Source organism: Elgaria multicarinata, chromosome 3 (genome assembly GCF_023053635.1).
Source record: "Elgaria multicarinata webbii isolate HBS135686 ecotype San Diego chromosome 3, rElgMul1.1.pri, whole genome shotgun sequence".
NCBI lineage: Eukaryota > Metazoa > Chordata > Lepidosauria > Squamata > Anguidae > Elgaria > Elgaria multicarinata.
Window position 1 is genome coordinate 151567064 of NC_086173.1, and position 17128 is coordinate 151584191.

General features: G+C 45.5%; 1 protein-coding gene across 1 annotated transcript in view; it reads left to right on the plus strand.

Moving 5' to 3' along the window:
* The first annotated feature begins 3328 nt into the window (after nucleotides 1-3328).
* The window catches only part of LOC134396912 (von Willebrand factor A domain-containing protein 7-like), a 36800-nt gene continuing 23000 nt past the window's right edge, over nucleotides 3329-17128 (plus strand). The window contains exons 1-7 of the mRNA XM_063123518.1: nucleotides 3329-3581; nucleotides 7365-7487; nucleotides 10421-10600; nucleotides 11560-11635; nucleotides 12376-12467; nucleotides 13675-13839; nucleotides 14238-14447. Of these exons, the coding sequence (XP_062979588.1) occupies nucleotides 3329-3581; nucleotides 7365-7487; nucleotides 10421-10600; nucleotides 11560-11635; nucleotides 12376-12467; nucleotides 13675-13839; nucleotides 14238-14447 (1099 nt within the window). The remainder of the gene's footprint in view (nucleotides 3582-7364; nucleotides 7488-10420; nucleotides 10601-11559; nucleotides 11636-12375; nucleotides 12468-13674; nucleotides 13840-14237; nucleotides 14448-17128) is intronic.

Consider the following 17128-nt stretch of genomic DNA (forward strand, 5'->3'; position numbering starts at 1 on the left):
CACACTGAACACAATTTTATCTCTCATCCTCTTTTGGATCTAGTTAAAGAGGGCAGGGCTCCTGCAGCTTGAACTGTTGTGATGAAGAGGGAATTTCTCCAGATGCTGCATGCCTACAAATGACACCTGCTGGAATTTCCTTTTCTATACAACTGTTAAAGATACAGGAGCCCTGCCCTCCTTTCCATATGGTCACCCTATCAGACTGCAATAGTTGGGTTCTTTTAAATTCTCGCACGGACATTCGTACATATTTTCCTGCACATTCTCCCAAATGTACGCATCAGTTGTGTACATCTTTGAGATGTATGCATTATTTGCCCATTGATTAAAGCATCTTTGGCAGGATCTACACTACTGCTTTAAAGTGCTTTATAACAGTTTTATAGCGCTTTAAAGCAGTTAAAGCGCTTTATAACTGTTATAAAGTGCTTTAAAGGAGTAGTGTAGATCCAGCCTTTGTGTGCATTTTTTCATGCACATTTTTCTAATGTTTGCATACTGTCAAAAGCATTTGGGTGTTGGAGGGTTGCAAACTCCGAAATGTACGACTTCAAATACAGATTCAGCCCAACTGAGTATGTCCTAATCAAAAACAAACTGAAACTAATTTCTTGTATATCCCTATTTCCTGCCTGCCTGCCTGCCTGCCTGCCTGCCTGCAAATAGTATACAGCCTATTTTGCAAAATGCAAAAGTGCTCTTTTCGGATTCAAAGCAATAGCAACACAAGTGAGTAGAAGTCTACAGATTTAATAACTAACAGGCTAAAGGAGATTACATTTAATAAGCAGAGTAGAGCAAGATAGCTAGCATCTCCAATCTGTTATCAGAAGCCACATGAAAGCAACAGCAGTTGATTACGCAGCACCTCCACAGTCCCTGTCTCCGTTGAAACTCCCTCCCCCTTCCACTCTCTCTAGTGGAACTTTGGAACTTATACCTGCTCTCTCCAGGGACAACATGCAGTTCTGTACAGCACCTTAATTGATAGCACCTGTAGCCTAAGTCTAGGGTGACCCTGTGGAAAGGAGGACAGGGTTCCTGTATCTTTAACAGGGGCATAGAAAACGGAATTTCAGCAGGTATCATTTGTATGCAGAAAGAGAAAGGAAACCCCAGATAACGAGTGATTTATTATTGCCAATAATAAATCCTTTCAGACACACAACCCCTGGTTCCACCCCATGCCTTTTGGCTTTTTTGCTCACTAGTTGTTTGTATGCATGCAGCACCTGGTGAAATTCCCTCTTCATCGCAACAGTTAAAGCTGCAGGAGCCCTACCCTCTTTCTGTATCTGGTCACTCGAGCTAAAGAGGGCAAGGCTCGTGCAGCTTTAACTGTTGCGATGAAGAGGGAATTTCACCTGGTGCTGCATGCATACAATTGACACTTGCTGAAATTCCCTTTTCTATGCAACTGTTAAAATTACAGGAGCCCTGTCCTCCTTTTCATATGGTCACCCTAGATGTTGGATTTCAGCCTGGTTATGTGTTTTGGCACCACAGTTCCCCATAAGAAACTTTTTTTAGTTTCTCCAGAACCATCAAAAATAGGGAAGTGAAATTAACAAGGCTCTTTATAAGTATAAATATAAATCAAGGATATCTGTTGTGGTGTTCATGCCTGACATATGTCTTTCCTAGGCTGTAACGCAATTATCTTCTTGAGTAGCTAAAATATTTTCTCCTGCGGAAACATTACTTAGAAAGAATATAGTAGGGTGACCATATGAAAAGGAGGACAGGGCTCCTGTATCTTTAACTGTTGTATTGGAAAGGAAATTTCAGCAGGTGTCATTTGTATATATGGGGAAACTGGTGACATTTCCCCTACATCACAACAGTTAAAGTTGCAGGTGCCCTGCCCTCTTTTAAATCTGGTCACTCTAGTGTAGCTCCTGCACCTTTAACTGCATGATGAAGTGGGAATTTCACCAGGTTCTCCATATCTACAAATGACACCTGCTGAAATTCCCTTTTCTATGCAACTGTTAAAGATACAGGAGCCCTGTCCTCCTTTTCATATGATCACCCTAAAATATAGACTACAAAAATGTGTGGACACTTGTGGGGTGTGTGTGTGAATACATCCTGTGTCCACATCCCATTCTTTCTCTTACACACATTCTAACACTCCCTCCTTTCACTCCTGCCCTCTGTACCAACAGCTTCATTGGATCTGCAAGCCTGCTGTGCTCAGAGTTCGTTTGTTGTTTTCTTTCAGAGCAACTGGAATGTTCATCAACATTCCGTAACTCCTCAGCATCTGAATCAGAGACGAGGAAGTCCTTACAGCTAAAAGCTATGGAGGACTCAAAGACAGACACTTTGCCTCCCTTTTTTTGGTCATGTTTATCAGTTTTTATAAGGAAAATTATATGTGGTCAAGAGGGCAGGGCTCCTGCTGCTTAAACTCTTTTGATGAAGAGGGAATTTCACCAGGTGCTGCATGCATGCAATTCATTCACAGAATACAACGTAGGGTGCCAACAATTATCTTCTTCCAATATCTGTTTTTAGGAAGAGGGAATTTCACAGATGCTGCATGCATACAAATGACGCTTGATGAAATTTCCTTTTCTGTACAACTATTAAAGATGCAGGAGCCCTGTCCTCCTTTCCATACGGTCAACCTAGATCATTTAGTGGTTTTGGGTAGGGTGACCATATGAAAAGGTGGACAGGGCTCCTGTATCTTTAACAGTTGCATAGAAAAGGGAATTTCAGCAGGTGTTATTTGTATATATGGAGAAAATGATGAAATCCCCTCTTCATCACAACAGTTAAAGTGCAAGAGCTATACTAGAGTGACCAGATTGAAAAGAGGGCAGGGCACCTGCAGCTTTAACTGTTGTGATGAAGAGGGGAATTTCACCAGGTTCTCCATATGTACAAATGACACCTGCTGAAATTACCTTTTAAAGATACAGGAGCCCTGACCTCCTTTTCATAAGGTCACCCTATGCTGTTTGTCATGCAACTTTTAGAGGTAGAGAAGTCTTGACAGAAGAAAAGAAAAATGGCAACCTGACAGTCAGAAATCGCTTCATTCTGTGACACACTTGACATCTCCCCTTTAGCTGAGAGGTGTGGTGATTAGGTGGCCAAGAAGGGTTTTGGTTCGGGAGCCAGGCTTTTTCTTTGCCTTGTACTTCTGGATCTATGAGGAAACGGACGGAATAAGTGGGGGATTTCCCTTGTGCCGCCTCAGCTATTTAACTGGCAGGGCGAAAGACACACTCCAGAGAGAGTCTGGCAGGCACAGCAGGCAGAAGTGAGCATCCTGCCTTTCTCTGCCATCCATCTGCTCTCTGCTACAAAAAACATGGCACTCTCCAGAGTCCTCCCTCTGCTCCTTTGCATGGGGGTGGTGAGCGGATTCCGTCCCAACCACGAATCGGGGGGCATTGCTCCATCCGACTTCACAGATGCCGACATCACGGAAATGGGTGCGCTGCGGGCCGTGGCCTGGTACATGGAGAAGAACCCCTTGCCCGGAAAACTTCCCATGAGCCCAGGACAGCTAGAAAATATGACACCGCTGAATGCCACTGGGCTCTTCAAGGCCTATTTCCAAGGTAGGAGATGTGAAGAACAGGGCTCTGTTCTTCCAGGCCTCCCTACAGGGATGTTGTAGAAACGAGGGTCTAGTGTCTGTGGCCTCCCTCGCAGGGCTGTTAGTGGCTGGCAGCAGACTCATATATTCTAAAAACCACAGGGACTTGTTGCTAGGGAGACTGTCCTTGACTGGGAACGGCCAAGCCTGTTTGCAATCACCACCTGGTCCTTGTTATCAGAAATCGTTGGAACAGGCCAGAGGCTCAAGGCCACAGCTAATTGAAAAGATTAATCACAGCTATTCTGGTGGGAACTGTCCTCTGGTTGGGACGGAGCCGGAAGGAGCAGCAGAGCCCATTTGGCTGAGGGCATAAGATGAGTTGGCAACCTGAATCATTGGTCTCCTGGGAAACCTCAAGGCATGTTAGGCATTATAAGAAAAGGAATTGAGAATAAAACAACCAGTATCATACTGCCCTTTTACAAATCTATGGTGCGACCACACTAGGGTGACCATATGAAAAGGAGGACAGGGCTCCTGTATCTTTAACAGTTGCATAGTAAAGGGAATTTCTGCAGTTGTCATTTGTACATATGGAGAACCTGGTGAAATCCCCTCTTCATCACAACAGTTAAAGTGCAAGAGCTATACTAGAGTGACCAGATTTAAAAGAGGGCAGGGCACCTGCAGCTTTAAATGTTGTGATGAAGAGGAAATTTCACCAGGTTCTCCGTATATACAAATGACACCTGCAGAAATTCCCTTTTCAATACAACTGTTAAAGATACAGGAGCCCTGGCCTCCTTTTCATATGGTCATCCTAGACTACACTTAGAATACTGTGTACAATTCTGGTCACCACACCTAAAAAAGGATATTATAGAGCTGGAAAAAGTGCAGAAAAGGGCAACTCAAATGATTAAGGGGCTGGAGCATCTCCCCTATGAGGGAAGGTTACATCAACTGGGACTGTTTAGCTTGGGGGAAAAGGAGGCTAAGGGGAGACATGATAGAGGTGTACAAAATGATGCATGGTATGGAGAATGGGGATAGCGAGACATTTTTCTCCCTCTCTCAAAATACTAGAACCTGGGATTATCCCATGAAACTGGTGGGAGATCCAGGACAAATAAAAGGAAGTACTTTTTCCACACAGCGTATACTTAAATTATGGAACTCAGTACCACAAGATGTAGTGATGGCCACCAATCTGTATGGCTTTAAAAGGGGGTTGGATAAATTCCTGGAGGCGAAAGCTATCAATGGCTACTAGCCCTGATGGTTGTGTGTTATCTCCAGTATTCGAGGTAATAAGCCTGTGTGCACCAGTTGCTGGGGAACATGGGTGGGAGGGTGCTGTTGCACCCTGTCCTGCTTATTCATCCCTGGCCGATGGCTGCTTGGCCCCTGTGTGAACAGAGTGCTGGACTAGATGGACCCTTGGTCTGATCCAGCAGGGCTCTTCTTATGTTCTTATGAGGGTGCGTGCTGGAGCTGGGGACCCCTGCGTGGCAATGTATTAGCGCAGGCAGCCAGGATTTCTTGTTTTTGTTCGGTTGCAATTGGTGAACAGCTCTTCCTTTTACCCTGCACTCTGTTTTATTGTACTTTTATTGCAGCACTAAATTTGTCCCAGTCATTCCTTTTACCGACTTAGTTTTAACCCTTTTACCTCCCTTCCTTTCTGCCTTTAATAAACTGCTCTACAGCCTTAAATTGGTATGGTTTACTTCAGAGTATCTCCTGGTTCTAAGTCCTGGTGGCTGGCTGGGTGAATGGTTGGGCTTTGCCTGGCTTACCTGGTAGGGAGGGCGTATGGACTGCACTCTTCCTTCACAGGAGATAGAAGACCGTAGCTCAAGGTAGGAGATAGAAGACCGTAGCTTTGCATGCAGAAGGTCCTAGATTCAATCCCTTGCATCTCCAGGTAGAGTTGGAAAAAATCCTACTGCTGCCAACCAGTGCCGACAATACCGGGTGAGATGAACCAATGGTCTGACTCAGTATAAGGCAGCTTCCTGGCTCCACGTGGCTACTAGACTCTTCCTTCCTCCCGGAGGGAACTACTTTCAGCATTTCCCCCTGCTAGAGATCTGATGCTATGCTCAAGGCCATTGCTCGCATCCTTGCGCTACAGTGGTCTGCAGTCCCCGACATTTATTTATTTATTTATTTATTATTATTACATTTGTATCTCACATTTTTCCTTTTTCAAGGAACCCCATGTGTCTTATAAGGTCCTCCTCCTCTCCATTTTTTATCCTCCCAACAACCCTGTGAGGTAGGTTAGGCTGAGATTCAGTCACTGGCCCAAAGTCACCCAATGGGTTTCAATGGCCGAGTGGGGATTAGAACCTGGATCACCTGAGTCCCAGTACAGCACTCTAATCACTACATTGACTCTCTAACATTATCTCTATCATCTGCTCTAACACACTAGACCTCACTGCCCCTCCTGTTGGACCTGGCTGTCACGGCTCTGAGCCTGAGTTTTCGCCCATTAACACCTGTTAGTCAATTAATAATAATCATTGCCAACTCCAGCCGGGTCTAGCCCTACCATTAGGCCGAGAGAGGTAGCTGCACTGGTGCCAGAAGCTGGGAGAAGAGCAGGGAAGCAATATCAACTTACTGGAGGGCAGAGGTGTGGGTGTGTCACACAGCCTGCTCTGTGCCCCATAAGATATCCTGCTGCCCTCTGGTGCAATGGGAGATGCTGTTTTGTCAATCAATCAATCTTTATTTACAGTCAACAGGCCATTATTATAGCATATAGGTATACAAATGTTAATAAAAATACATGATGGTAAAAGGAATGGATACACAATCTGTAAAAATGCTAATCAGTCAGTTTAAAATTATTATTATTATTATTATTATTTATATAGCACCATCAATGTACATGGTGCTGTACAGATTATACACAGTAAATAGCAAGACCCTGCCGCATAGGCTTACAATCTAATAAAGTTGTAGTAAACAATAAGGAGGGAAAGAGAATGCAAACAGGCACAGGGAAGTGTAAACAGGCACCGGGTAGGGTGAAGCTAACAGTATAGAGTCAGAACAAACTCAATATTTAAAAGCTATAGGAAAAAGAAAAGTTTTTAGCTGAGTTTTAAAAGCTGTGATTGAGTTGGTAGTTCTCAAGTGTTCTGGAAGAGCGTTCCAGGCGTAAGGGGCAGCAGAAGAAAAAGGACGAAGCCGAGTAAGGGAAGTGGAGGTCCTTGGGCAGGCGAGAAGCATGGCCTCAGAGGAGCGGAGAGCACGAGCGGGGCGATAGTGTGAGATGAGAGATGAGAGATAGGCAGGAGCTAGACCGTGAAAAGCTTTGAAGGTCAGCAGGAGAAGTTTATATTGGATTCTGGAGTGAATTGGGAGCCAATGAAGAGATTTCAGAAGTGGAGTGATCAATAATGATCAAACATCCATGAGTGGTCAAAAAAAGGTTCCGTCGGCTTCTGCATGTGGAATTTGGGGTGCCATCTTGTCCTTTGCCTCAGGCAGCAAAATCTCTTAGGCTGGCCCTGCAACTTCTCCCACTATAGCCACCTCTGCCCATTAAAACCCATTAAACCCTCAGCCCAGAGAAGACTTGGGTATTGTTCGATACTCCTAGAAGGCTTTGGATTCCTGTAAGGCTTTTGTGCTGCTCAGTCTTCCCACCCTGCTATTCCCCCGCAATCAGTCTTTAAGAATGGGCGTTCCTTGGGGCCAGGGGCCACTTTTGTATCATTGTACGTGCAACTCTGAGGGTTCTATCATCTTAACCACCTGAGCGCTCCATTATTTCCTTGCACAGCTGACGTCTCTCCCAATCGATTGATCAAAGCCCTTCAGGAAATTATCGATGGGAATAACCAAGTGGAGATCCACCACAGGGAGGACAGCAGCTTCTTCTTCTACTGCGAAGAGATTACCAAAAGTAAGGGGTACTGTGCCTTTTTTTTTTTTTTAGGGAAGGTATATGGTGCCGTGCTTCGGGTTCAATGTGGGGCCGAGCGTAAGACACGAATGAAAGTGGGTGACACAGCTTGTCAGTGATGGGCTAGGGCGGTAGCGGTGCTACTGTGATGCGGCAAAAGCAACAAAGAGTCCCGTGGTACTGTGGCGATACCCACCTCTTAGCATAGGTGCCTCCATTTTCTAAAGGAAGCTATGAAGTAGCCATTATACACCAGGCGAAGTGTCACGTACCCGAGGGCGTTTTCAAGGGTGTCTTTTTGTATCTGTCTTATCTAACTAAAACAATGGCCTCAGCTCCAGGCAGAAAGTTAGCTTACTGTAACTTACTGTGAGCAAAGGGATTGTTTAGCAAAAGATAAGAAGGCTCTAGTGTTATGTTCTGATTGGTTAATACTGCTACAGGGCACTGCCCCTTTCAGGCTTCAAATGCTGAGCTGAATTTCCTATTCTCTGTCTGACTGCTCGCCTTTCAAGAGACTCAGATCTTGATTATAATCAATACAGCGCTTTTGAACCCTCTGTCGCTGGAAGTGTGGAGTCGTGCTTGGGGGCTGAATTGGATCTCGTCCCTAAGGGCAAAGAAGTTGTCTAACACACCTTTCTGTCCCTTAGTTTGTATGTCTAGTGAGTGTGGAATGTTCCACTGTGATGCAGTGAGAGGGGGGAGGGAGGAGTATAAATAGGTTGGCTGAGGAGATTGTGAGTTAGTTTTAGGCGGTTGTTCGTTTGGTTTGAGCGGGAGTTTTAGTCTAGCTTGTGCTTCGTGAGGGTGTTTGGTGTGAGGAGTGAGAATTTTAAGGGACTTGGGATTGTTGTTCTGAATATAAAAATTGAACTAAATTGAAATACTAAAGAATTGTTAAATTTCAATAAACTTTACTTTGTGTTCTGTTACCACAAACCACGTGTCAGCTCGGAGTTACTGCTTGCTATATTGCACAGTGTAAAAACATCTAAAAATACACCTGCTGTTCAGTATCTCAGTAATAGAACCTATTTGCCAAAACCCTTTACCTTGTTCCCTCACATATAAGGGAGAGGTTGTGTTGTTTTTTACCCTTTCCTCAGGCTTTTCAAGAGGTAGCGCTTGGCTTGAGAGGGGCGTGCTAGGCAAGGCCTTCTGTATAAGGTCGGTGCCATCGCAGGTACTTTTAAGGCTAACAAATTAATCAGCATTCGCTTTCGCGGGCAACAGTCCACTTCATCAAATGCATGACGGCTACCAATGGCTACTATCCCTGATAGTTGGGTGCTACCTCCAGTATCGGAGGCAGTAAGCCTGTGTGCACCAGTTGCTGGGGAACATGGGTGGGAGAGTGCCGTTGCACCATGTCCTGCTTAGTGGGTCCCTGGTCAACAGCTGGTTGGCCACTGTGTGAACAGAGTGCTGGACTAGATGGACCCTTGGTCTGATCCAGCAGGGCTCTTCTTATATTCTTAAGAAGTGTTATCCTGAGTTGGCAGTCTTCTTCCTCGCACACTTCCCCCACACTAGAGGCCTTCAAGAGGCAGCTGGACAGCCATCTGTCAGGGATGCTTTAGGGTGGATTCCTGCATTGAGCAGGGGGTTGGACTCGATGGCCTTGTAGGCCCCTTCCACCTCTGCGATTCTATGATTCTACGATCCTCCCCACTCACCAAAACACCCCCTTTCCTCCCTCTCCGAGATTGGGCTCCTGACCTCGAAGAAGCAACCGGTGCAGTCCTTTCCATGCCTGCTGTGAAGGGGAGGGGGTTAGATTCTGGATTTCCCTCCCGCCGAGGTCGGACCACTGTCTCCAACCTTGGATCTGTGAATCTGAAGTATCCCATGGCCCCCCAGAAGCTGTCTAGGGGCCATAGGATTGCTCCCCTTTATACTAATACGTCTGTTACATCCTGCTTTCCCCCTCCAATGCTGACACCCAAAGTAGCTAACAAGTTACAAAACTTTAAAAACAATAAAAAGCAAAATAACAGTAATGACATCACCAGGCTAGAAAAGGAATTTGTAGAACTAAGGCCTTCATCACACCTACCCATTTCCCTCAAATTATCCCATAGAGTATGAAAGCTGTAGTTGTTGTTTTTTAGCCACCTGTGTAGGGAGAGGGGGAGGGAGAGGAAGAAAACTTTGCGCCCGCTAGACGATCTCTTTACAGGGAGGGTGGGGGTGACAAGGCAGAGACGCTCCCTCAGGGCCCCTCTGCTTTTCTGTGTGCGTTTTTATTTGAGAATAAGCACACGCTCACACACACCCCACACACTAGCAAACGCAACTTGAAAAGAGCTTAGTATTTCTGTGACTGGCAAGGGATAGAGGATCGAGCTGTTAGCCTCTTTACTCGAAAGTAAGCGCCTTCCTGAGTGCCAGAACGCTTACTTTTCAGTATGGAGGGCTCCGCGCGGCAATCGCTTGGGAGCTGCAGAGGGAGGCGGCTGGTATTGCTTTTAAAGATGCTAAGTTATATAGTGAAGTACAGTCCACCACCATTAAAGGCATCATTGATGCTCTTGTCATCCTCCTGCACCCAGTGACTGCTCGGAGAACAACAAAAGATTTGCTCTTAAAGGGGTACTAAAATACGATGCTTCTTTGGGCTAAGAAGCACAATTAAAGCAGGACGCCTGGGAGTGCTTCACAGTCAAAGTAGATTATAAGCTGGAAAACTTCGGAGTCCTCTGCAAGCAATTCGCAGTGCTTGCACAGTATAACGCTGGTGTGATGAAGCTCTAATACTTGAAATCAAAACTTGGCAAGCCTGCAGCCATTCCCCCCGCCCTCCCCCTTTGGATTAGAAGGAGGCATGGATTGGGATCTGACCTGGAATTTCTCATGTTACAAATTAAGCATTTGGGGGGAAGGATGGAGAAGCTGATACGAACGGGTTGTTCTCTACTATTGATTCCCAGGTATTCAACAACTGCGAAACCTGAGGGACTCTGTGCTATCTGGCCTGAAAGGCCACGTGAACTCATCCGCTTTGGAATCGGCTCGCCTCAGCGCGGGAAAAGCCCTCCACGTGCTCCAGCAATTCTACAGCAACACCAACTGGGTTGAACTGGGAAATGGTCACCCTTACGAATACCTGTGTAAGTCATGATAAAACACGGAATAGACTTTGGTTTTCTATGGTGATTCTCAGCTTTCCCTATAAGTAGAGTAATCCCCTTGTAAATTATTATTGCTTACAGAAAGCCAGGGAGGGGTCTGGAAATAAAAAGGCATGTGTGTTGCAGGGGAGGGAGGCTGTCTTGACGTCTTCTTTGCCCTAAAGGTGGCTCCGAATCTACATGGCGATGGTGAGATGATGCGGCCACAGATTTGAAGCCACCCCGGGGTAAAGAGCTGAAGATGCATGGCTGAAAAGTCGGGGACTTACCTAGACTTTCCCAGCCAGAGTGAGGGCAGCCTGGCTCTTCTGCCGGACTGTCCTCGCTCAGGAGCTGCTCTGTAGCCGCTCCAGCAGTGTTCCTGGAGAATAGCGACCCCGCCGATTGATCGCCTTCTGCCAGAGCAGGGGGCTGGGCAGTGAGAGGAATGGCCACCGGAACTCCCTGCACTGCCTTGCCATAAGGAGAAGACTTTAGGATACTAGATAATTTTCTTCCCTCCTCCTCCTCCTCCTCCTCCTCCTCCTTGTCCTACATCTTTTCTTGTCTCAGGGAGGGATGGAGGAGGGGGCAGATGACCGCCATAAACCCTGTGCTTGCTTCTTGGTGTTGGGATTATCTAGGGTGACCATATGGAAAGGAGGACAGAGCTCCGGTTTCTTTAACATTTGCATAGAAAAGGGAATTTCAGCAACACCTGGTGAAACTCCCTCTTCATCACAACAGTTAAAGCTGAAGAAGCCCTGTCCTCTTTTGTATCTGGTCATGAGGGCAGGGCTCCTGCAGCTGTTGTGATAAAGAGGGAGTTCCACCAGATGCTACATGCATACAAATGACACCTGTTGAAATTACCCATTCAATACAACTGTTAAATATACAGGAGCCCTGTCCTCCTTTCCATAGGGTCACCCTCTTTCTCCATTTTATGTGCTCTACAGTAAACACAACCAGTCCTGCTTTTCCTGCCGCCCCTGCCTCTAAGGCAACCTGTCGTGACTGCATCAGAGAATCAGGGTAAGGATATCTCAATCTAATACCCTAATCCAGGGGTGGGCAACCTTTTTTCTCTCAGGGGCCGCATTCCCTTCTGGGTAATATCTCAGGGGCCGCATGTCAGTGGTGAGCAGAGCCAAAGCCCAGTAGTGGACAGGCTCACCGCCAAAAGTGCTTCTCTCCAGCCCTTCTCTCCTTTCTACCATTCTCTTATCTCTCTCTTTCTGACAACCAGTTTTTCTCTCTCTCCTTCCTTCACATGCAGCGGGCTGCCAGAAGGGATGTCAGATAAATCTGGTTAGGGGGGTAGAGCACCGTCAAGCTTTCGGCGGCTTGTCCCCTCCCCCAGACTTCCGCCAAGATGTTCCACAGTGGCCTGGTTCAGTAGTCCAACACATCTGGAGCGCCCCAGGTTGAGGAAGGTTGCACAAATGCAACTGGATTTGGGGTGCTGCAAAAATTCATCAAACCCCAAAAGGGCCAGATTTCCTGGTGGCGGACATCCCTAGCTGCCAGGGAGGGAACTTCTCGCTATTGCCAGAATGCTGTACTGATCACATGCAGAGGGATATACTGGCTCTCAACTATTCAGAGAGAGGGAGACAGAGATCTGGTGTTCAGTTCCAGATCTAACCAGATTCTTCTTCTTATATTAATTATTAAATGTGGTTTGGGATGAGAGATCTTAGTCCCGAGCAATCCCACGGAACATTAATCCCAAGGCAGCGCATTTACCAACTTCAAAATTCTTTGTTTCATAGGGACCGGTACTTGTGTGATGGAAACATACTAACGAATGACTTGCTCACGAGTGGATACAAAGTATCACGAACATGCAGGATGAAACGAAGAGGTAAGACCAGTGATGATATTTGCCATTGGTTACGTTGTTGTTTTTAAAGGGGGGGGTTATGAATACATAGAGGATAAATCTAGCAGTGGACTGGAGACCAGACAGTCAACTTCTGTGTTCCCTGTGGGACTCAATCTGACTTGTACATGCTGAGGATAAACAGGGTCTAAATATCATAATGTCAAGGCCAGCCCTACTATTAGGCAAAGTAAGGCAGCCATATCAAGTAGTTGACTTCGGGTGTCAGAAAAGAGCAGCAAATGGTTAGTTATTTTCATAGAATCATAGAATAGCAGAGTTGGAAGGGGCCTACAAGGCCATCGAGTCCAACCCCCTGCTCAATGCAGGAATCCACCCTAAAGCATCCCTGACAGATGGTTGTCCAGCTGCCTCTTGAAGGCCTCTAGTGTGGGAGAGCCCACAACCTCACCAGGCAACTGATTCCATTGTCGTACTGCTCTAACAGTCAGGAAGTTTTATTTTTTATTTTTATTATTGTATTTTTACTGCCAGGGAGAGGGATTTGTGGGATTTTCTGTCTCAGATGTCAAAATACCTTGAGTGGCCTTAGGTACTGTGCGCTTTGACTGGGAGTGGGGTTTCATTCCCTGCTCTGCCTCAGGAAGCAAAATGTAGGGTGACCATATGAAAAGGAGGGCAAGTCTCCCGTGTCTTTAATAGTTGTCTAGAAAAGGGAACTTCAGCAGGTGTCACTTCTTTGCCCGCAGCACCTGGTGAAATTCCCTCTTCATCACAACAGTCAAAGCTGCAGGAGCCCTGCCCTCTTTTGTATCTGGTCACACTAGGCAGGGAGTTTACAGCTTTGACTGTTGTGATGAAGAGGGAATTTCACCAGGTGCTACAGGCATATAAATGACACCTGCTGAAATTCCCTTTTCTAGACAACTGTTAAAGATACAGGAGCTCCTGTCCTCCTTTTCATATGGTCACTCTATTAAATGGCCCTCGCAGTTGCAAATCTCATACTGAAATGAGCCATTGCTTTGGTCCAGCCCAGCAATTCATGTGCATACTCCAGAGGGGGCAGAAGGTAGATCTCTACATGTTTAGACTTCAATTCCCATAACCCCCTACCAGCATGGCCAAAGGTGAAGAATGCTGGGAGCTGAAGTCCAAAATATCTGGAGATCTTCCTTCTGCCCACCTCTGGTCTACAACTTTCTCTTTCCTCTGTTTTTTTCTGCAGGCAAATGTGGACATGGGGGGTTATATGATCCCACCCAAGATTTCCCTCCCACTGGTGGCATCAACAAAGAGACCTCTAGCCCTCTGCTCTCCCCGCACTATCGCTTTCATTCGCAAGCAGCTAAACTAGCCATACAAGCTACAAGGGACTTCTTTGTTGGAGTTGGTAAGTCCACAGCCTGATCCCTGCAGTATCTGAGTTTTGATGACTTGCTGCAGAAACCTACTCTGGGAATGGACCTATTGATCTTGTCCTCTCTACTCGTACCAGCTAGGGCAGCCTTCTCCAACCTGATGCCCTCCAGATGTGTTGAACTCCAAGTCCCATCATTTCCAGTCAACATGACCAGAGACCGGAAATGATGGGAGGTACAGTACAATGTATCAGCCTGAGACCAGATTTGGGAAGGGTGGTTTAGAACTTCTAGACAACAGCCATTAACACACCTAAAAACTTTGTTCTTTTGCCTGTAAAAGCAAGATGACCTGTTGCCAATTACAACAATCTGAGATGCAGTATGCCACAGTATAGATATAACCTGATGTTGCTCTGTATTTGTGCAGGATTTGGCCTTCTTAGCAAGATGGGTCGCGATACTTTCCAGAAGTTCTTCAACTTGGACGGCTATTCCCTCACCTTTGTAATAGACACAACTGGCAGCATGTCAGATGACATCAACCAAGTCAAAACCACATGCATCCAACTCCTCCGGGAATATTCTGGGTCCCCTGATGTACCTTTTAATTACATTCTTGTGCCCTTCAATGATCCAGGTGAGGAGGCAACAGAAAAAAATTCAGTTCTTTCTAGACTAGTCTATTTAAACGGGAATCACCGTCCATCATCTATTCAGTTCTTATGCAGAATCCAAACAATGTCATGGCTGATTATGTATTTTAAGAATAGCTTACCAGTGAGGGGGGATGTAGCAGGGTGCAGCTCTGAGAACATTTTTTTTCAGAGCAGGGAACATGATATCATGTGCTGGAAATGCCAGGATAACTGATGTGCCTCCATGCTCTGGGAAGTGATGGGAATTATTTAGTATTGATACCTCCTGCTAGAAAGGCAGGTAGCAAACGCAAAACAAAAAGCAGAAAAAGAATGAGTATTTACAAGTCCCACATGCCTACAAGGCTAAAAAAGGAGCCCACACCCTTCTTTAGTGAAGAAAAGGTAAAATAGTTTACTCGCAGTATTCTTGCATAAAAATGCAGGTGCAGTGTATAGTTTCAAACAGAGTTTTTCAGTCTATTTTGTGTTCTATAACATGGCAGGAGCAAGACAGCAAACACAACTACTCTCAGCAGTCGAGGGGGGAGGTAGGGAAGGAGCAAAAGAAAACAATCACAGGAAAACACACTGTAGGCTATAGAGATCCTATACCCCCAAATTCCCATGAATTAACTAACTTCAACAGCGCCCTCTTCCTGTAACTTGCAGACAAGGTTGCAATATTCCCAACAAGAAGTGCATGAGATGATAACAAGGCTTTCACGTTTTACTACATATGTCAAACTAGCATAAAGGAAGCTAGATGGAGGAAATGATAAAGTTGGGAATGGATGCTTCTCTCCTTTCCTTTGATGGGATTCCTACTTCATCACAGTAGTTTAGTCTTTGCAAGATTGTAGTAGTTTTTGCAAGATTGATTTGCATTTCTAATTCAAAGCTAAAGGTTGCATTTCAGATGGTGGAAACTCTTTGGTTAAACCTCCATGTATTAAAGTTATGCAGTCAGAAATAAGCACCCCTGTTTTCAGTGGAGCTTACTCCCAGGCAACTATGCACAGGGTTGCAGTTATGCCCTGTGAACTTTACTGTGGGCTTTGATTAATGGTTTGCTTGGGATGTCCATGTTTTATGATGGAGTTTTCAACTCCACTGTTTGCTCCTTTGAGTATTAGATGCATGACTATGAATTCTCCTTGAGGGCAAAGCTATGGGAATGATGATCTCCTGCATTTCAACATTTACCACTAAACCACTGCAGCTTCCAAATAAAACAATATAATGCAAAGTAAAATACATGATAAAACAGGGTAACAGCAGCACAGATAGCTCAACAGGAAGTTAGCACTACTAAAGCCAAAAATAAATATTCTTATTTATTTTTATTTATTTAAAATTATTTTTAGGGTACCTTTAAGGGTTGAACCCTCTCAAGGTGGTATATTACTGAAATGCTCCCTAATTGTGTGTTAATTACTCTGTTATTTTCCTGTTAGGCAGAGTGTTTTTGTTTAGTTTCCTCTTCGCAGCCAAAACAATTGCTCATTTTATTTTATTTTCATCTGTTTCTTTATGTATTAAATTGGAGTGTTGTAATTGCTCTGGAAAGTCCCATCTCCAACAAAGAACAGAAGCTGACTAATTATGTGAACCGCCCAGAGAGCCTCGGCTATTGGGTGGTATAGAAATGCAATAAATAAATAAAAGTGCCAGTTGTCCCTATTGTACAGGAAGCAATTACAGGGGCAGAACTCACAAGAAGGAAGCTTCTAATTAAAGTTACAGTTGCAAGGGTCCAATATTGAACAGGACGTACTTTCAAATTAACTTCATCGCAAGATCATGGGCATGGATATTGCTGGATAAGTCCACACTTGAATTTGCACAAATTTAATTGAATAAACACCATGTAGATTTACGCAAACTAAGCCAGCCTTCTTATCTCTGTGACAGCTAAGAATGCTATTTTTTATTTGTGGTATGTGTTTTTTAAAAACCTGTTCTTATCCACTTGAAGCCCTGAGATGTGGCAGGATAGAAATGGAACTAATTCCCAGGGAGAGCAATCCTGTGGCTCCTGGAGAACGTCCCAAGGACCACGGGATCCTTTGAATTCCTGCCTCTGAGGCTACAGACACTGCAATGATCTCAGAGGGGGACTCCGGAATCCTCCCCTTCCGTCTCATAGCCTCTGCATTTTGAGGTTGCAAAAATTGCCTCGGAGGATCTTGGAGAAGTCTGAAAAAGGACATTGCGGTAGACAGGGAGAGAAGGGGAGAGGATTCCAGAGTCTCCCTTCTGAGGCCATTGCAGTGTCTGCAGTGTCTGCAACCCTCCAGCCCCAGCCCCACCAGCACGCCTCTCCTAGATGGGATCAGATACCCATCTAGAGGGAAAACAAGAACAAAGGAGAATGGGGAGGTTGAAATGGCCTCCATCACTCCTCCCACCCTGCCAGCAGCAGCCCTGGCAAGGCAGCAGACACTCGGAAGCTTTTGAGATCGGAGGCTTCAGTCCGACAAGGGTGCAACCCGTACAATTGTGCCCTAAATAGAGTATTTCCATAGGTTCCATAGGCATTACCCCACCGTTCTGTTCCCTTAGATATGTCTGACTTTGTATGTCTAGCAAGTGCAGAATGTTGGACTGAGTGGGTGTGGCTGATGATGCTGTGAAAGGGGAGGGAATATAAATGGGGGAGTCTAGAGCAGGGGTGGGTTGG